The sequence below is a fragment of the Daktulosphaira vitifoliae genome, unplaced genomic scaffold (assembly GCF_025091365.1).
Source record: "Daktulosphaira vitifoliae isolate Bord-2020 unplaced genomic scaffold, ASM2509136v1 Scaffold_3, whole genome shotgun sequence".
In the NCBI taxonomy this organism is placed as follows: Eukaryota; Metazoa; Arthropoda; class Insecta; order Hemiptera; family Phylloxeridae; genus Daktulosphaira; species Daktulosphaira vitifoliae.
In genome coordinates this window covers 43,930,257-43,952,443 of record NW_026099574.1, presented here as the reverse complement: position 1 = coordinate 43,952,443, position 22,187 = coordinate 43,930,257, and the positions used below count along the sequence as shown (strand labels likewise).

At 31.7% G+C, this 22,187-nt stretch overlaps 2 protein-coding genes and 1 long non-coding RNA gene across 3 annotated transcripts; all 3 read right to left on the bottom strand.

Annotated features, from left to right (window-relative positions):
• Window positions 1-502: 502 nt before the first annotated feature.
• LOC126902185 (E3 ubiquitin-protein ligase RNF8-like) lies at window positions 503-17,781 on the bottom strand. The gene is made up of 9 exons (XM_050679212.1): window positions 17,766-17,781; window positions 17,201-17,228; window positions 6,808-6,826; window positions 6,716-6,763; window positions 5,993-6,109; window positions 5,717-5,786; window positions 4,824-4,921; window positions 2,663-2,861; window positions 503-2,608 (listed from the first exon to the last, which is right to left on the bottom strand). Exons 1-9 carry the CDS (start codon window positions 17,779-17,781, stop codon window positions 2,529-2,531), a joined length of 675 nt encoding a protein of 224 aa, XP_050535169.1. The 3' UTR covers window positions 503-2,528.
• LOC126900658 (uncharacterized) lies at window positions 15,274-16,531 on the bottom strand. The gene is made up of 2 exons (XM_050676538.1): window positions 16,517-16,531; window positions 15,274-16,179 (listed from the first exon to the last, which is right to left on the bottom strand). The coding sequence occupies exon 2, from the start codon at window positions 16,085-16,087 to the stop codon at window positions 15,329-15,331; it is 759 nt and encodes a 252-aa protein (XP_050532495.1). The 5' UTR covers window positions 16,088-16,179; window positions 16,517-16,531; the 3' UTR covers window positions 15,274-15,328.
• A 222-nt stretch (window positions 17,782-18,003) lies between the features above and the next one.
• Window positions 18,004-18,619, bottom strand: LOC126900664 (uncharacterized). The gene is made up of 3 exons (XR_007702894.1): window positions 18,557-18,619; window positions 18,262-18,372; window positions 18,004-18,168 (listed from the first exon to the last, which is right to left on the bottom strand). It is a non-coding gene; the product is annotated as an uncharacterized LOC126900664 (long non-coding RNA).
• Window positions 18,620-22,187: the final 3,568 nt, after the last annotated feature.

The following is a 22,187-nucleotide window of genomic DNA, read 5'->3' as shown; positions in this document are numbered from 1 at the left end:
CTTGGGACTCTTCATTAAAGATTCTTGAGTCAGTTACATAAACACTGGAAAAGTAGTTGATAAATAATTGAGCTGTTTTATAGATGTTTGAAGATGAGTGGTTTTTATATTTAATGCAATCTGGTACTACATTATTAGTTTTTTTCAGTGAGTTAATATATTTCCAAAAAGGTTTAATATTTGTTTGGATTCCGTTTTCTAAATTTGTGATAAATTGTGTGTGGGAGAGAGATATTAATTTTTTGCATTTCTTGCGGAGATAAGAGACAATAAGATAATCTTGATAAGAATGACTAAGTTTAAATTTTTTATGAGCACATTTCTTATCAATAATGAGTTTTCTAAGTTCAGCACTTGCCCAAACAGGTGATAAATTATTAAATATTTTTGTTTTGGGTATAAATAAAGAGAATGTNAAATTATTAAATATTTTTGATTTGGGTATAAATAAAGAGAATGTATGATAAATTATTTCATAAAATTTATTTATTTGAGCCTCAAAAGTTAAAGTATTGTCTAGATTAAGTTCAAAATCGATGTTAGATAGAAAAAGAGAAATTTTATTGAAATCACAATTTTTGAAATTATACACTAGTGGAAGTTCATAAGAATTTTGTAAAAAGGATCAGTAAATTTTATATTTAACTCTAAAGGAGGATGAAAATCATCAATTATTGGAACAAGGGATTCAGATGAATGAACAATGGAAGTAAGTTCTACATCAGAACTAAGAAATATACAATCAAGAGTACGACCTAAAGAGTTTTTAATGTAATTACATTGTTTTAAATTTAAAAGATTTACAAAAGAATTATATAGTATATCTCCAGAGACATTACCTTGAATACTTGAGTCGATAGACCAATCGTAGCTATTTAAATTAAAATCACCAGTAATAATAAAATGGTAATCAGGATAGTTAAAAATATAGATTCTATAACATCACATTGTTTAGAATACATTTCAATAGTTGCATCAGGTGGAATATACACACAACCTAAAACTATTTTTATTTTATTTACAGTGAATTTTAAAAATAATTGTTCGATTCCAGTTACAAGAGGAACTTTTAATAATTCACAACATATTTTTTTATTTATTGCAATTAACACACCACCACCACGCAGTTTACCGTACGACAAATTACGATCATCTCTATATAAATTATAATTATTAAAACCAAGTTCCGCATCAAAAATATTATAATTTAACCATGTTTCATTTAAACAAACTATATCATAATTCACATTTAATAAGGCATTTCGTAAAAAAATTATCTTTGTTAATAGACCACGAACATTTTGAAAAAAAATATTAATTATAAAAAATTATCATTTCGGAGATTCACTGAACAGTTATTTTGTATAACAATTTTCGGTATTCCTTTCACATATTTAATAACTAGATCAGATTCGCCATTATTTTTACGAGTCTCCAATTCACAGCGGAGTTTTTTCATATAAATCCTTTGATGCAGCGTGCGGTCCGACCTGATTCGAATAATAGAAGGCGGTTGTAATGATAACAATTTTTTCTTAGATTTTAAGATATCAAACGCTTCAGTTGGTGAAGCAAATAGAGCTTTTATCGGGCGAGTATTATTCTGGTCACGGTTACCCAATCGGATAACTTTTAAAGGTTTAATAATATTTTCACCACTACTTATTGAACTGATAACATTACATACCAAATTAGAGTCTTGCACAATTCTATCAGTTATGTTATCTGACTTGGACTCTGGCACATTGTATAGAATTAAATTTGACGCTCTCATGTTACGCTCACTTATTTCGTTGATTATGAACTCTTCAGAATTTTCTGATGTATAAACATGTCTTTTTGAGTTTTAAGATCGTTTACTTCAGTAAATAAACGGTTAATAATTAATTTCAGTTCGGGGAGTTCACTAAAACCATTATTACAAGCTACACAAAAGAATTTCAAACTACGATTTTTTAATGTTAGACATTTAATTTCACTCACTGCTAAATCAGAACACTTGTTATGTAGAGACAATTTGCAGCCATCACATTTGATAGGATAATCAAGTTCGGGAAATCCAAGATTACATTTATAACAAACCTCACTATTACTTAATGACATTATAGAGCTTAATTTACAGTAACATAAATTTTATATTGTAAAGAAACTTTATTTTATTTTACAGTTAAGAAACACACAACCTTACTGTACAACTATTGTGGTTATGGAATGTGAGACGGTATTAATTCGTTCACTTTTTCAAATATTTCTTACAACGCATATGTATGTATGGATCGCGTACACAACACGTCAGGTTCCGTAGCCGAGTTATCCTGAATTGTAACAATAGAAGTCGGCACCGTGTAGATTGAAATTGTTCGCGCGGTGGACATTGATGTTGGTAATGCTGGACCGTTCGGAGGAAACGTCGTCGCTGGCGGTGTTGGTGCCAGTGGAAACGATTTGGTGAACATTATACTCATAATAATAATAATAAATTTACTTCATGAATTCTTTGCACTATTTCTCATTGACACATGTGCAGGTTATATATTTCGACGTATACCTCTTCTTCTACGACCTCTCCGAGCCATTTGTGGTACTCGTGGGACATAAACTGCCAATTCTAAAAATAGTTATAACAATAAATATAAGTTAATAAATGTTCAAATATACTTACTTTCTTGTTGTATTTTTTCCCGATGTTCTTGTATTGCGTTCCCAAGAAGATTACAAATATTAGTAATAAAATTATCCATAGATAGGCATAGGGTTTTGGTTTGAACTGAAGTTCGACAAAGAGGACACTCATTACTTTCTCTCAACCAAGTATTTAAACAAATTTCGCAAAATGTATGGCTGCAATTAATTGTACACGCCTAAAAAAAAAAAACAAATTTACAAATTAAATTTTATATAAAATATTCATTTTCACAATTTATGACTAAATTTCATTTATTTCCCAATGATAATGAAATATTCAAAATCATTTTTTTAATCTAATTTATAAATGTGTAAAATTCAAGTTTTTTTGAACCAACATTTTGTCGTAATATGCACAATGCTCTGCATTACGCATCTTACATTTATCAATATTTAATATTTAATTAATAATATAATTATATTCTATTTATCAATATTTAATACCAATTGTATACAAACAAATAATTAATTTATCTGTCGTAACATATACACATTTGTACACTAGCTATTACATATGTATATACATGTTAAATTGATTATTGTATACTATGAATCTTTTCTTAAAATAATTATCATGTTATGTTCAAATTTTATACAATAAACTGAAAATCACTAAAAGCGCTGACGGCAACAACCCATGATGGGGGTAATTAAAAATAATATAAAAAGGCGCTGATTTTCTAATAGACCTTCTTCAGTTCTCTCTTCTTTTTGAAGATCTGGATTCAATAAGGAATTCAGAATTCTTTTAACTGATTTATTTTGAACAAACTAGCCGTAACCCCGTGTTTTCGTCGGTATATTTTAAAGCGTTATCAAGTACAATTATTTTTGTGTCAATACTTTACNATATCAAGTACAATTATTTTTGCGTCAATACTTTATTTATTTATTAAAAAGGAAAAATATAAATCTGAACGTAAGATATATAAAAGAAGTAAGTAAATTTATATTAACCCAATTATTTAAAATTAATAATCTGAGTAAAGAATGATAAAGCAACAGGTCACATATTTATATTCAAATTTTATTAATTGTTACTGACTAGTTCGTACCTTGTACATAATCACATTACATGGTATTCGTGAGCTGGCCATCGCCTCTTCGTTGCCTCAGTGTATTATTTCAGGTACTTACCAGTTAGGTCATTTTTAATACCTCTATGAGAGGAACTTAATAAAAATCTTTTTATATCTACTTGTCTTTACTATTCTAAACCCTCGGACTCTACAACCCCGATAGAACCTCGTTGCTCCTGAATTGACCAAATCCCCAAATATCCAACATTGGTCAAATAAAATACCCCAAACAACATTTTTGTTTATTTTTGTATTACTACAATTTTGAGATAAAATATGTTTTATTTAAACTTCAAACCCAAGTTCTAAAATAAAATAATTTTGTTGGTATAATTATGAAGTATGTGATTTTTTTTTCAGTCTCTTAGAAGCTAATTTATCAAAAACAAAATTTAAAAACTTATTTAAATTTTGGATAAAAAAAGTTACTAAATTATAAAATAATAATATATAGACAATGACATAGTAATATTTTTCATTTTACCTAAATTGCATTTTATTTTCATAAACAAACAAATTTACTTTAAAATGTGACACATCATGGTAAAGTAATGTAAATGTAAGTAAATGAAGTAATTGTAAAACCTTATTTTATCTTAGAAGATTAAGCAAATTTAATTTTAAATTGAAAATTTGTGTCTTCATATGTTTAGCAATCATATTAATTGTTAGTTCAAAATAAAAATATGTACATTTACCTAAAGAAAAGCATTTTAAATGACTTTACTAGATTTTACTTTATGAATTTTATAATAGATTTTTAAACACATTTGTTTACTTTTTCAACTAATAAAAAATAAATTTTCATCAGAAATGATTTTTTTAGTTAAAATATTTTAGCTTTACTTTTCAGAAATTTTATTTACAGTTCTAGGATTAGAAAGTTCAAAAAATTTTCAGATCTCTACTATCACTTTATAATATTTAACACTCTTAAAATTGATTAAAAAGTATTCCATAATGCATTTTTTAACCAAAGTAACATAATATGCTAAGAACTTTTAACATGATGACGTGTTATATTCACACTATTAATGGATTTAAATGTAAAAATAATACCTTAACCATTAATTCATTACAAATTGAACATTGAAAATCACTTTCTAGAACACTATAAACCTTTTCTTTGATCGTTTCTTCAATTTTTGATATTTGATCTAGAAAAATAATTCAAACAAAAAAATTAACTTCTCAAAAAAAAAAAGATAATAATTAAAGTATGTTGAAGCTATTAAATGACTTAACAAAGTTTAACTTAAAACTTTTATCTAGAAAATAGAATTACAGATGATAATAATTTGATAAATACCTCTTTTTAATGTAATTTAATGTTAGCCTTAATGCAATTGAAAGTTTAGGAAAAATAAGATAAATTAATTTTTTCAAAAATGTCTTAAATCCATAGGTGTTTTATTTTTTAATTAATATTTTTTCTTATCAAAATATTTAATAAAAGGAATAGGATTTATTTATTTTTAAAACGTGATGAAGATGTTTCTAAAATATTTATAAAAATGAATTAAGACCACACATGACAATGCATTATAAATTATATTTTTCTTAGAGATTTGAATTATAATTGTTATAATATAAAAAATGTAATGTTTTATAAACAAAAATGTATGTTTATATGTGACTGCTTTTGATAATTACTTAATAATCAATGACCATATGGACATGATATTGTTACCAATGTTTCTAATGTTTAATTTAATACAATAGTAATATATAAGCCCAAAATTAATTTAAACCCCATTACGTGAACTCCATCCAAAAAATAAATAAATGGAGTTCATAGGTTATTCACTTATATATTTTATACAGATAAATAAGTCCAGATTAAGACACAGTATATTTCATGTTATATACTAAGAATATCTTGCGACTTTGCTTAAACAGGTGTAAAATTAAATAAAGTAAGTTAATAACAATATATATACTTATACAATCACCTTGTTGTATTTTTAAAGTATTTTCGTAATCTAAATTCTTTCTTGTTAATTCATTATTTGCGAGTTTATGCTGCGGAAAAAATTTTTTTAATATGATTTAATACAAAAATATAGGTTTATAAAACATGATTTTAGAACTAATTTAAAAACTAATACAATCTATATATATATATTTTTAATTATAGTAAATGTTAATTAAAAAATGTATTATTGTGTGAAAATAATACAATATGTATTAACCAGTGGTTAAGTTATTTTTACTTAAAATATATTTACTTTTAGAACTGTTTTTTTCAATTTCTCAACTTTTTTTGATGCTTGATTAATTATTTCATTAAATTTATCAAATTTAGCATTTAGAAAACGCTTTATTGATGCTTTTTCACTTTCCAGCTAAAATAAATCAACTAATAATTAAAAAATTGGATTTAAATAAGTGATACGGTCACATTTTGTGCACAAATCTTGGTTTAGTCAATAACATTTAACAACTTGGTCAGCATTCATGCTTATTACAGATAGATATACACAGGGACCCGATGATAATGTTAATAAACACATCCTTACAGAAAACTGTTTGTGAAAATGTAGTACAACAAGCAGTTGAGACCTACCATATGGATGTTTAACATCTAATTAATATTATTTATTATTATTATTATTTAATTGTGATTTAAAAAATTATAATTCTCATGATGTTTATAGCACATTGTCATCTCCCTGATGGACATTCTCAACATATCTTGAATCCATAGATTATTATTTTATTTTATTTTATTATTAATAAACATTATTATTTGAATCCATTATACTTTAATTAGTTTTTTCTAATGTGATATGTACTAATTAAAATGTTGGGTTACTGTTAATAGGCATATGAGATATGTACCCAAATAGGGTCGTATCATAAGTAAAAATTAAAAATAAATATATAATTTTTGTATTCATATAAAGAAATGAATTGTAAAAAAAAAGATCATCCACAGAATTAAAACTTACAATATTGTCAACATCAGATTGACTATCACTAGATTCATTTTCTTCACCGTATACTTNTCAGATTGACTATCACTAGATTCATTTTCTTCACCATATACTTCATTATTTCGTCTGAAAAATAAATACAATTAATTAAAAATTCTAACTTTATAAAAATTTAACACAAAAAGCAGAGTAATTTTAAAAGAATAGTGTATATATGAATGAAATATTTTAAGTATAATTCTGAATTTGGCAAAAAAGCATTTTACCATGAATGCAAGTTTTTTAAAATATTTTTTATGAGCAAATCATAGTTTAAAAGTTGAAATTTAAAAAGGAATAATTTTTTTCATTTTTTAACAATATTATTCATTAAATGTTAACGCGTATCCAAATGGTACGGCACTCGAGGTATATATATATATTATATATTTATGTCTATGTGTATATATATATTTACACAAACACAACAGTAAAAACAAAGAAACAACGTCGGAAGACAATAGTTGATTCTTATAATATTAGATATTTTCCTTAATTCGAACACTGTTATACGTATGTAACAATGGGTAACTACCCTTTTGTCGTCGGTAATATCGGTAATGAGCACACTCGCCGCAATAAAAAAAAAAACAAGAAAAAGGCAAACCAGTTAAGGTCAACGTCGGAAACGATATTTGTAGACAAATTGTCGCATCATACACAATAGTTATAAGTAATAAACAATTGTTGACTTACCGCCATGTTCCTTGTGTGTGTGGTCATTGATATTGCGTTCAACACTTACCATATTAGACTGAAACCTTCAGTCTCGTTGGCAAGAAGTAATGGACTATTCGGTCCGGCCATCCGTAACCTATGGATGACGTCAGGACCGAAGGGGAAAAAAAAAGAAGGAAACTCCTCGCCCGACTACTCGGGACGAGGGGTTTCACGATGGAAACGGGGAGGAGAAGGAGAGCCTGCAAGGAACCCGTCCATGGCGCGTCCCAAATCGTCCACGGCATCCTCGACTTCCATGGGGGCCGGTCCAGCTGTGGTGCTTATTGCTGTGGAGGAGTGTCGCACGATCTCCGACAGTGATGGTGGACGGGTCCTTGGCGCGGGCATTGGAGGCGCCGGTGTAGCTGGTGGACGGTTGGCCGCTTCTCTCTCCCGGTCTTTCCTCTCCTTGAAAGCCCTGTTGATGCGCTCTCTTCGACATACGTCGGAGGGAGTGAGCTTCCTGTAGCCCGGGTGGGCCGGTGGCGGTCGGCTGCCCGAGCCCGCCCCGGAAGACGTGCTCGCCACGTCGGCCGCTCCGTCCCGTGTGTACGGTGTCGGAGCGGGACGATCGTCGGCCCGCCGGTCGCTGCACCACTGCGCCAGCGGTAACAGGGCGCTGCGGAGAGGAGGCACCACCCTCCCCCGGCACAGATAGCGGGACCACCGGCATGGTAGCGAGGGCCCTTCGGGTTTCACGGAGGGTAGCCGCGCGGCCGTCCCTCATCCCCCGATTGTAGAGTACGCTCGCGATCGCACAGTGGTCTGAAATCGAATTTTAGGCGCTCATAAGTCTCATTTTAAAATGTACTCATAATGTTAAAATAATTATGAAAACTCAATTCTAGTATATTGCGTAGACAAAATATAAAATTTCAAGGTCACATGTTAATCCGGTCGTTATTTATAGCGGTTTGAAGTATAGATATGGTTAAATGACGGTTATTCCAACATAAAGAAGGTCTTTCGTTGTAAAGTTTTCTAACAAGTTAAAAAAAATTTGTTTTGACTAAGAAATGATCGTTTCAATAAAATAGAGCATTTTTTGAGGCGTTTTTGAAACTAAAAAGCACAATACTAAAAATTACCCTATTTTACCCAAGTATCAATTGTAATATAGGTCATTATTTTGTAAAACTGAAAACAAAGCATTTTTGTAATGTTTGGTTTAACTATGAATTTCTTGATCTATTATTACAAAAATATAATATAGTCTATTATTTGTAAGCCTAGAAGTAGAACACTTTTGTAATTTTTAGATTAATTGTAATTCCCAAATTATTGTTACTATCAGGAAGTAAATATTTATAAACATTTTCGAAAATGATTACTATATGAATTTTATAAAAAGAAAAAGAAAATATGTTAGTATATAAGATGAAATAGAATGAATTGAAGAGGTGAGAGAGAGAAGACCTCGGGAGTACCGAAGGTAATCTCTTTCCGTTTGGTACGTTTGTGACATTAAGTTTTTATTTTGGTGTATTATTTAATTATACGTTTTTAAGTGTATCAATATTTTATATGTTTTATTTTGATTGATTATATCTTTATTAACTACATTTTGCGTTATTATTGAACTACTATAACTATAAGTTAGAACAAAAAGATTGTTCCATATATAAATACAACACAATGCATAGGTATTATAGAGCAACTAGTCTAGATTTCAAAAATATAATTTTTTTTGCGGCGGACAAAAATAACTGTGCATAAGGCTAATAAGATTAAATCAATTCGTACATTTTTTATTTACAATTAGCTTTCATTTATTTCAATTTCTAATATTGAATTGTTTAGGTTATTTATTTAATCTTCAACGTTCGATTCGGAATTGACAAATAAATTTCGCACATCAATAGAAAATTAATTTATACTTTTTTTTTTAAATAATTTCATTGGATCACTTGATACTAAAAGCATGTGCATCAAATCTTTATTGGTATTATATCTGAAAGTTTCTTACTGGCGTAGGATATGATTCTTCTCTCTCCCGGTTCATCTCCGCGTTGAAAGAGTATTGCTCCCACGCCCATTTCACTCGCATCGGTTTGAAGGCAGAAAGTTTTGGCGTAGTCAGGAGGACTCAGACGTGGGGACTCACACAGGGCCTTTTTTACCTGTTCTAAAGCCCTTTGATGGTCTTCCGTCCACAACCATTTCGTACCCCTTCTTAGTAGATTTTTCAGCGGCGCTATTGTTTCGGCGTAGTGACATGTCAGCCCGTGTCACTCTAATCGTTCTAGAACTTTGCCTAAATGTTCTAAATGCTTTTCTAAACTACTTGAATAAATAATTATATCGTCCAAGTAAACTTGGACAAAATCATCTAGATATCCTTCAAGTACTTAATTCATAAGTCTTACAAAAGTCATAGGTGAATTTTTGAGTCCAAACGGTAGTACACGAAATTGAAACAAGCCCCTTCTCGTTCTAAATGCCGTAAACTTACGAGCTTTTTGATTTAAAGAGCATTGCCAATAACTCGACTTTAAGTCGATAATCTATACATAAACGAAAAGTCCCGTTCTTCTTCTTGGCCAGCACGATCGGTGCTGACCACGGCGATACACTCGGTTCTATTAGCTCTTGCGCCTCCATGTCGTTTACTGTATCGTCAATGACCTCCTGCTTATGTAGGGGGTAGGGGTACGGTTTTAGTGCGATAGGAGCGGGTCTTTCAATAGAATGTCGTGTTCGATCAATTTTGTGCGACCCACCGTGTCGTTAAAAACCGCTGCGTAATTCCACATCGTCTGTGTTAATAACGTCGCCGGTTATATCTAACTGCGTCAGATGTGGTTTGCGGATCGCGTGTCGTGCGCCTGATTTCCAACAAGCGGTTGTACGTTTCTTAGTGCCTAAGTGTATTGTTCCTGCTGAGTAGTCCCAGGCGACTTTCTGATCAATCAGAAAATCATGGCCAAGTAATACGTCGCAATACAGGTCGTCTAAAATAACCGCTGAAAAATGCACTTCTAAATCCGCGATTTTGGCGGTAAACGTAGCGGTACCGTTCGTCGTGGCGATTTGTCCGTCCACTAGTTTAACCGCGTCAGTGTGTCCTCTAGAAACAGTTCCGTATTTATGAGCAATTACCGTTTTTACATACGATTTATGCGCCTNAGCAATTACCGGTTTTACATACGATTTATGCGCCTGTGAGTCGAGTAGGGCTGTGACGAAGCCAGTTTCGAATTATAACTCGACCGCTGGAGTAGTAATTCTAGGCGGGCATTTTCGTTGGCCATTACTCGGGTGGTTTACGGTTCGAACGGGGGGCAGCTGGTTTTTAACCGCGACGTCGGTTTGCCCACAGACAGTGTTAACTGCCATTAGTGGACTTGCCGGATCGACTGATACCCCCTCCCCCACCGTGCCCGAAAAAATTTCGAACACCTGACTCGCGCTTTGGTCGTTCGTGTCGGCAGCGTGTTCGAACTCCGATACCCTGATTACATCCGAATTCACCGGGGCGTCCCCTCCATTCCGATAAGTGCTGTGGGTGCATTAACCGTATCATAGCGCGGTAATCGTCCCGTAAACGCCCCGTTAACTGTCGCACAAGTTGTTGCTCCGGTAAACCACAACGTACTCGCGCGGCCGCCAAACGTTATTTATGAATAATAAACTCGGTTAACGTTTGTCGGGGGCCCTGTCGCGTCGTTTTTAAGTCCGTCTCGAGCGCCGTCCGGATATCAATATTGTCGAACTCCTCGAGTAATTCGGACCTAAATTCCGCCCAAGGCATATTGTTTAATTTAATAGCTCGCCACCAATCGCCTGCCCTGTCGTTCAGAAACGGGACGACGATGTTCACCCACGCGGTTGAGTGTATACCGCCCTGACAGAGTAGATCCTCCGCTCTGTCTAGAAACTCCCGTGGGTCCTCAGCGTTTCTCCCGTAATATTCAGGTAAGCAGGCGCGTATGGTGAGTAGGTCGTGGTAAGGTAATAAAAAATAAAATAAGGGGAGCGATAAGATAGATAGAGATAGTAGGAAAGGGATTATAAGTTATTTGGATTGTGTTAGATTCATTCATATCATCTTAATCCTACATCTTACCCACTCTGTCCTATTTCTTAATATTACATGAATATAGTGCATGTCTTAAGACTACACTTACCTTGATGTCCAAATGGATTCGTAGATAGATGGTGAATTGTGATGCTCCTTGTTGACGTCGATATTTTAAGTTAATTTAAATAAATTGTAACGTGACAAAATGTGAATTTTATGATATTGATAGATTACTGTTTTGCTTTGCTAATGGGCGCGCGTACGTTATATCCGGCCGTGTAATCAGAAAACTGTACTGTTGCTGTCAAGGTGAACGCTATACACACAATATTCTTTATCAGTTTAACAATCGTTCCCTATATGACACATACACTGGCCACCACTGTCCATACCTGTATAATTCTAATATTGTTCATAATTTTATCTGTTGTATATTTTGTAAATCGTTAAGCCGATACCCTCTTCCAAACGGGTTCGTCGTCGTTGTGTCACGCCCGGTGTGTAGGAATTTTTTTTCGTGCTCTCTTCCCTTTGAACCACCGTCGTGGTATGTTTTGCTGTGTGCGTGCAGCCAATTATAGTTTTTTTTCTCGTGTTCGTGTTATAAAAATAATGTACTAATTCAGCAAGGCGTCGGCCATTTCCGGGGCCGAGATCCCCATCTTAGGATGAGTCCCATCCGGGACTGGGTATCGTATTCTTGTTTTTTCTTTTATTTATTTAATATAATGTATTGAGCCTCTTTTTCTTTTATAAATTTATTTTTTATGAGCTATAAATAATTTTAGCATTGCTGTTTATAAGGTTATTGGTCAGTGGTGTGTCATGTATATTTAATATATATATATATATATATATATATATTATTCCCGCAATGCCCAAGTACGGTCCGGCCGGCCAGATTACAAAAATTATCCGCCGCGTCCGGAGTACACGGACTTGTTCCGACGCGGAAGACACTTCATGTGATATTTAAAAGTTATAGGTTAATTTTTTTTTGTCTTAATAATTTTTTTTTTTCTTTTTCTCTTTTGTCCCTTTCTTTGCAGAGTGGTTTTTGCCTTCGGGTTATGTCCACTATTAACTTAATTGTATTAGTTTAATAAAGTCCCATTAATTTTCTTAATCAACAAAAATCTTTTTATTGCGTGAATATCTTCAATATTCACGTGTATCTTATTTTTTTTTTCCTTTAAATCATTTTCTCTAGTTTTAAGGTAACGGTCTTCGACATACTAAAGTATGTCCACCACTGGTGACTATTTAATCTTGCCGTCTGTTCGGCGCCACAGATACGCTTATGGTAATTAAAAAGATGGACATTAATGTAAACATCGCTCCAAATGAACGATGTATTTGCTAAAAAGTAATAAAATAATAGTCGGTCAAAAAAAGTATTTAAAATTGATAATTATTTGTGTAAAGATTATTCTAGAAGTTTCTCGAATGATTTCGAAACTTCTATTTTGATTCATTACATTAGGCAACAAATCATTGAAAGACCGACGACCGTCGGTTGTGTTGAATTGCCCCTCCCGTGGTTGGCGCGTAAACGAAAAATCGGTCGACTCGTTCTCATATGTATGAGTGCGCGTATAATGTTCGTCTTGCCAACCCGTACTACACATCCGTGGTAGCGACGCTTGTCCGTACGACCGTCTCCTCATGTTGCGGGCTTCTTGCGCTTCGACGTCCGCGAGGCGCTCGTGTAGTGTCGCGTCGGGTCCGTCGCTCCCGATGCACCGAATGTAACGCGATGCGCGTCCGTTCGTCGACTATCATTTCGCTCTACGTTAGCTTGACGAATAGTCGGTTGTGCAGCAACATGTGGGGACGGCAGCATATTTTGACTGATTCGCTCCAACATGTTTGAAATCTGTCGCTGTTCCATTGACATACGCGACAGCGACCTTTCTAGTTCAGTTATAGATCCGCGCGTTATTCGAAATGTCGCCAATGTTCTGTCGGATCGCCCAGACTTGTTCTGCCGCGTGCGCTATCGAGCGGGCAACGTACACGTCCTCGACGTACGGCGCGCCTAGTTGACCGCTCGCGCGCGTAATTTCCCCCGGTCGTTCGACATCGGATTCGTCGTCTGATGTGCGTAGCGCGAGGTTCACCGGATGTGTCCTCCGGTAAAGGTGCTACGCCGGGCCGCTGATAGTTCGCTGACACGGTCCGTGGAGTTGTCTAAAACCCTCACTTCGGGTTCGCGGACCGGAATTTCGCTATCGACCGGCGTACGGGGCGGTAAAATTTCGGTAGCTGGATTCCTCCCTTCGCTACGTATGTTTTCCTCTAGCACAATTAGCATGTTGGGTTTCGTCGCGTAGCATGGTAGCCGTCTGAAAGCGCATTCGCGACGTAATTCAGCGCAATTCACATTTGTGCTAATGATTTCCCCGACATATTGACCGTGAATATTATATGTTTATTTACAAACCTTAATAATCAAATGTATTTTACGTTAATAGCGGAGATAAACAATATCTCCGTTTACGGTCAAATTTGCTACTGCAGTAGAAAACAAGCGTTATTATTATTGCTTTTGTTGTAATGAAGTACCGCGATAAGATGGTACGGGGCTGGCGTATATGATATGGCAGCGAGTGAACAATAATAATAACGGTTACCTGGGAATCGGCCGCTTTGACAAGGTCAGACGAAAATATACTATTTTTATCTACCAAAAGACTGTAACTATCGGCCGGAAATTCACTTCTTGTCCATATCAATAAGGTCTTTATAACAAACTGTAACCAACACTTTTAGGCCCGTTTCAAACTAGCGCGTATGATATGCGCGCTGACCAAACATTGATATGAATGAACATGTGTCACACTGATGCGTACGATGTACACGTCTTGTATTTTTTTGTCATTTTGCCATGACTTCTACNTTTTTTCGTCATTTTGTCATGACTTCTATCCCTAGCAAGTTCTCGAAAAATGACTCTCATTATAGACACTGAAATTTTAATAAATGAAGTTCAATTAAGGCCAAATTTATGGAATTCAAGGGATGAAAGATATAAGGACAGGGATATTAGAGCAGCAACCTTTAGAGAAGTAGCACAATGTGTTGTTATTTAATAATGACCAAAAACTATTATTTAGAAGTCAAGTCTTAAGCCTTATGATGACAATTAAAAATACATNAGCCTTATGATGACAATAAAAAATACAAGTAATGTAAGAGCTCCATACAAAGAACCTTACGACTTTTTTTCTCAACAATATCCAGTTAACTATGGTCCATGGAATCATAACACGTCATCTATTCTCTCTACGTCTTCTTCTACTCCTCCTGAAGTAAATAGCTATCAAAGTTACCAGTCGTTAGGAACTCCAGCAGAAGGAGGCCAATAGCCACCTCAATCAAGCCACCAATCAACAAATGAAATAAATTAAACACAATTGTGTTTAAAAAAATTATTGTTTTTATTTATCAAATTTTTTATTTGATTTTTAACTTATAAGTTAAATGCTGAATAAATAAAAAAGGGCATTAATCAATGAAAAGTTATTTTCGTTATTCTTGTTATTTTTTATAATTTTTATTTTGTTAGTTATTTTGTTCGTTTCCAGTGTTAAACATATGAAAAATGGAAGGTTCCCCAACAATGAATAGCATAAAAATGTATAAAATATTACTTTTAAAATTTTTTATTTGTATGTTTATACTAAGAACAATTTTAATAAATGTTAATTATACAAAAATGTTATTTTTTAGTAAAAATAATTCTTGTGGCAAAAACTTTTTACCAAAAGAATAAAAATCAAAGACCATTACTAGTAGTACTAAGAAGACATTTAACATAAACTTATTGAGCACATACTTATATCGAATTAATGAATCATTCTATCTTGCCATTCTACTTTACCAGCTTCGCTTATAAAGTAATTGGCAAACTGGTCCCTTAATATATTACCTGATCTATTATAAACATCAATTGAGTCATTAAGACTTTCAAAACCATTAATACTTAATGTGTCTTCAAATCTAAATCCATCTCTGTTCCTGACAAAATTATGCAATATACAACAGGCTTTAACAATTTTTATAGAAAGTTCTACGCTTGTGTTCATCGATCTATGGAAAATTCGCCATTTGTTAGAAAGTATTCCAAAAGTTGATTCTATATATCTTCTTGCTCGAGACAAGCGATAGTTGAATACTTTTTTTTTGTAATTCAAATTGCTTCGTGCATATGGTCTAAGTATGCTTTGAGATACACCAAAAGCCTCATCAGCAACTATTACAAACGGTAATGGATTTGATTGGCAAGGTAAGGGTTTCGGTGGTGGTACAAAAAGTTCTTTATCTTCTAGTTTTTTGTAAAATTTTGTTTTTTTAAAGACTGTTGAATCACAAAACTTTCCTTGAGCTCCCACATCAATAAAAGTAAAACAATAATTTGCATCACAAATAGCCATAAGAACTATTGAATAGTAATGTTTGTAATTATAAAAATCTGATCCACTCTGGATTGGTTTGATTAAGCGAATATGTTTTCCGTCCAAAGCGCCGATGCAATTTACAAAGTTAGCATCGTTTTCAATACCCAAAGCAATTTCTTTACATTTTTTCTGATCCGGCAAAGGCATAATTTAAGATTTAAGTCCCCATAATTCGCTGCATACATCTTCTACTATTTTACTAATAGTAGATATTCCCATTCTATAGGAGTAATGAAGGTCTGTGAATGAATTACCCGATGCTAAGTATCTATAAATATGAGCTAATTAAAATATTAAGTCAGTATTTATTTAAAAAACATTAGTATGATTTCTGAGTAATTACAAATACTGTTAGATTTTACTCGCCATATATCGTGTTTTAATAATAAAAATTTCAAAATGTGAATTGTCAATTTAATTAATTTTTTTTAAGTAAAAAAAATTACTTTTATTAAACCCTTAATATTTTCCTATAGAAAAAACATCAATTCCACGTCATTTTATTGATAATTATTATGTAGTTATTATAAAATTAGCTCCTTAAATAATTTATTTTAAGTAATATTTATTACTTACCTTAATGTTATGCACACCTTTCTATCGGAGAAATAGGTACGCGAAAGTTACTATTTACGGTTAGCCCCTTTTCTAACTTTGAAAATAGTTCATCAAAAGATTTTAACGACATTCTGAAATAATCAAAACATTTCTCTTCGTTGTCTCTTAATTCAGAAAAAAGGGTTGCAAAAGCACCATTAAGAGGTCTTTGAACCAGCATCGGGTGAACCCAAAATCGCCTATTTTTTTTTATTTTTGAAGTATTCTTTTTTAAAATGTGCCTGTAGGCCACAAAAGCCAACACACATCTTATCTGATGCACATTCATTTTGAAAATAAATAGAAATCGCTATAGCAAAAACGCGGTATAGTGTGAAACAAAACAAAAAAAAAACGCTGCGCGTACAAGAATATACGTGCTAGTGTGAAACGGGCCTTAGACGACAATACTTGCTGCGGATTATATTAGATAAACTGCTCTGACTTTATTTTTATAAAAGAAAATTTTCCCAGGGACCAGGCTAACAATCTAATCCCTCTAACGTGTAACTGTGAATAACCCAGGTAAAAATTCACTGCTGTCACCAGTGAAATCCGTTCAAATAACTATATGAACTATCAAATTTGTAAAGGAGACTTCATCGTTAAAACTAAAATCTAATATAATTAGAAATAAAACTGAATCGGCTCAAAGCCTCTTACCTTAACTTCTCTCGGCCGGTTGAGATTCCTCTTCGGTCAGCCAGTTAACGCGTATCCAAATGGTACGGCACTCGAGGTATATATATATATTATATATTTATGTCTATGTGTATATATATATTTACACAAGCACAACAGTAAAAACAAAGAAACAACGTCGGAAGACAATATTTGATTCTTATAATATTAGATATTTTCCTAAATTCGAACACTGTTATACGAATGTAACAATGGGTAACTACCCTTTTGTCGTCGGTAATATCGGTAATGAGCACACTCGCCGCAATCCAAAAAAAAAACACGGAAACACAAACAGCACACAAGAAAAAGGCAAACCAGTTAAGGTCAACGTTGGAACCGAAACAGAACGCAATATCAGTTATCCATATTCGTCGGAGGCGACCTTATCTCGGTGTCGAGGGCGGGGAGACAACCGATTGTCATATTAATAGCTGGACGGCTAATATTGCGAGAGACACGGGTGAGCGCCAGCCTCGAGCTACGGGCGGTGCCGAGTCAATGCAAAATCTATATTTAAAGTTTTATAAACAAATATTGTTCATACTCTTTGTAGTTATCATATTAACCGATTAGAAAGTTTATAATAAAAATAACTGACATGTATTAAAAGAATGAATTAAAATAATATTTTTCAGATATTTTTAATTTATACATAGTGTTTATATTAATCAATTTATTTGATGGCGTTTAATAAAATGAATAATATATTTGATTATATTAGTGTATTGTTTATCCATATTCTACAAATTACTTACACACATGATGTCTTAAGAATAATCTTACTTCAATTTTTTATTTGTACATGTTTGTGAAATAAATCTGTACAGATAATTAATATTTCCATTCCCATCTACAAAGGAAATGACATCTCCATGATTTAAAACTTGTAAATCATTTTGGTCATTAGAAATTTGCACACAATTTACATAAGTTTCATTATCTGTTCCCTGTAGTACAGATATTGTTGATCAACTTAGAATTAATTACTCTCTTTGATAGCTAAATTAATATAAACATGCAATAAAAATTTTAAGTCTTACATTGTGAGAAATAAAATATTGGCCATTGGATTTATTTATAAAACAATGTTGTCTTGAAATAGATTTTTCTTCAATTACAAGTGAACAGGCAGGAGAACGTCCAATAACAAACTGAAGAGTCATAATATATCAATTTAACCATTTTAAAGAAAAATGAAGTATATTGTAAAATATAAAACAAAGTTAAGATGGCTTAAAGTTAATATAGATATTATTTTCATATAAAAATATATGTATTTTTAATAAGTTCATCTTAACACTTAAATTGATTTTATTTCCTAAAGAAAAAATCTACCTCAGTCTCTCCAATAGGATAGTTAGTGCCACTAGCCAAGCACTGTAATGTCGCATTACCAGTTATGTCAGAACAACTGTTACTTCTTTTTAAGCTCATTGTATTTTTTATCCTTTTAAGATTTATGGTATTCAGTTTCAAATCTATTATATAAAAACACTTTAAAGTAATGAAAGTATTTGTTTTGAATTAAAAACATTCGAAACTATGGTAGCAGATGTTAATTACATACTGATAATACAAAATAGAACAATTTTATAAAAGTTTATAGAAAATAATAATGTTAAGGCGTTTGGGTACCGACCGCTTTTTAGTCAAAAACAACCCGTTTTTGTTCCATCAGTATGACGAAACTCAGATGCGATAAGAATTCTGAAAACATATCTGAATTATAAATATAATTTATTAGAAACAAACATTTTTTTTTTCTTTAGAAAAATTGGAGATGATAGTTTTTATGATTTTTTACCATTGTCACCCAGTGCATAAACTCTTGATACTTGTAAAAAAATTTCTTCAGAAGTTAACCAATTATTCAAAAAGAGTTGGTTTATTTTTTATAGTATTATTTTACAATGAAATTAATACACATACTTAACTATTTTAGGTATAATTTAAACAGTCGTAGAATAATAAATATTGAATATTTTTTAATAGTTTGAAATCAATTAAACACGAGTTATTTGCTTGTAATTTTTCAAATCTTGTATTTAAAACTGTAGCTCAAAGTGGTTTTTTTTCAGAATTTCACTTTGAATATAATTTTTGCAAAAAAAAAAGAAATTATTTATTCAGAATATCCCAAATTAAATGATTCTCTTAGTATAAATATTGTAGTTGTTACTGCTACTTTGAATATTGGTCAGGGGTTTACAAATTTAGAACTCTTTTCTGCTGTACTAAATATGCCATGTATGAGTAATAAGACGTATCAAAAATATCATGATTATATTGCTAAGCAAACTGAAAAAACTGCATGGGATTCGATAGAATTAGCGGGGAAAGAAGAAACTAAGTTTGCTATTGAAAATGGATAAGTGAATGATAAAGGACTTCCCATAAGAACAGGCTTATAAAACTTAAATATTTTAGTGTGTAAATAATGTAATTTTGTAAATTGAATTCTTATAATTAAAATTAGTTTTTTTATAGTTTTATAACTTCAAAATAATCGATGTGGATCTCATATGATTTAACTTGTTTTCTGTAAATATTTAGTTTTTCTTAATCGTCGAAAATAAATAGTTTAATTATTTTTATAATCAATTAAAATTTGTGAAATCATGACACGTCTATTAGTATTTACAGTGAGGCTGGTGCTAAACTATAGTTTTTATACTACATAAAATAAACGTGTGTCGTTATCAACATAATCGTATTGCATCAAAAAGTAAGGCAGGTACACAACCGGTTTTGTTATCGACTATAACACGACGAAAATACTCCCAATAATGGACACTCACACTAATAATCATTTATTTCTCACACAACGACACTGCGTAACATGTAAAAACCGCAAAATTGCCTATATTCGACCCCTGAAAAAAGGTCGGTACCCAGACACATTAATGATGATCCACTTAACAACTTTAAACAAAACTGCCGTTTTCACGGCAAACTGTCTAATAACTTTCATTTTTATTATTTCAGTACACATTAAATTATAACGTAATAACATATTACTAGATAATATATATTTAATCTAACTGTCATTGACTACTAAGCGCAAGATTAGCTACATCAATTTACAACTTTTTGTCATAGACTAATTGCTTATTTTTTATTCCGCGTATAGAAACCCGAATCTGATTTTTACGTTCTGTACAGTTGGACTAGTAGACTAGATATAATAAGTATTATTTAAATACATGAATATTTTTATATTGTATAATAACTATAAAATAGTGCCGTTATCACAATTTTTATATAAGTTGTTATGCATTGTCTAGTTAAAAGTGAGATAGCAAATTGTACATTTGTAGAATTTTTAGCAACGTTTTTATTCTATAAATTAGGAGGTTAACTTAAATTAGTTTTGATTGTAAAATAAATTTAAACACATAAAAAATTTAAAAATAAGTCTAACTTTGTAACCTAACATTAACATATAAATTTACCCTATGAAATGTAAATAAAAGCAAAAATCTTGTAGTGGTAACGAACTTCGAGAACAACAGAATAAGCCGTAGGAGGCAATTATAATATATACTATGAATATCACCACTATCAATTAAAACGAATACCACAACTAATTACACAAAAAAACAACAATTTAAGAACGCAAGAAGATACAAGATTACAAGAAGTTTCGTGAACCACAGCCAACGGAGTATTACACACCCGGAAGCATTGTCTCCAGGGCTTCACCCTGGAGCCCCAGCTTCACAACTGTTACTTTTTTTAGGTTCTAATTCATAAGCATATTTCTTCTGTTAAACTTAAGATATTTTTTATTTTTTTGATGTTAAATTATCAGGTAAATAGTACTCTGAGTTTTTATAAATTGCTATATGGCCTCAAACTTTAATGAACAATTACTCGTATTTTTTTTTCAGTTAGTTAATGATGAATCTAAACATTTATTTTATAATGGAAACTATATTTTTAAAATAATTAAACGAGATTTATTATGTTGTTTATGAACTTTGGCTAAATTTAAAACAACACCTAATGTTTTGCATGAAGTCAAACCGTTTTGATTTCAGTAACGGAAACCATTTTTTTTTTGGTTAAATAATTTCTTATTATTTTACATATAAATTTAAAATTAAATATAAATAAATTCTAGTTGTTAAAAGTTTTTAGGATTTTTCGTATAATTATTTAAATAAATTGAAGTGATTATTAAGCATGCGCATTTATAAACGGATCAGTTGTTTTAATTTATGCGTAGAAATTTTAAAAAAAAAAGCTAACAACTTGATAAAAACTGAAGGGGTAGTCCTAAGAAAAATGTTCTGATTTATATGAATAATTTTCTCATGATAATGACTTTTAAACGATAACTGATGTAATTACTAAAAATTGTACTATTAGATATTTGACACTGATTTATGCACATATGAACAATATATCCCAACTGAACAAATAATTTTAACTGTATATTGAATTATAGCCTGGTATTTCAACATAATTTTATATTTTAATATACCTTAAGAAGTTATAAAAAACTATATATATATATACATAATAGAATGGCAATTGACAAAAGGCTATCGATTTGCCTTTTGATCGAGCAAGGGGTGAGTAAAGCAAAGACGCTAGAGATTAGCTGTCACATGATATAACATAATTAACGTTGTTTGTGACAACTGGTCCAATAGGTCTTTGTTAAAGGCTTTCTCTACCAAACATTGTTGATATTATTCATATTTATTATATTCTCCCTAGTTTTAAGGTAACAGTCTTTGACATACTATTGTGTGTCTACTACAGGTGACATCAAAAAAATATATTTTGCTTTATTTACAAGATATCAGCGAATTATGGTCTACAACAACACTTTTGGTTATAATATTTAAAATTCATATATAAAATGAACATTTTGGTAAATATATATATATTATTCAATAATAGGCTTTAATTTATCTTAATTTATATTATTAAATTAAATCTTCTTTTTTTTTTTTTT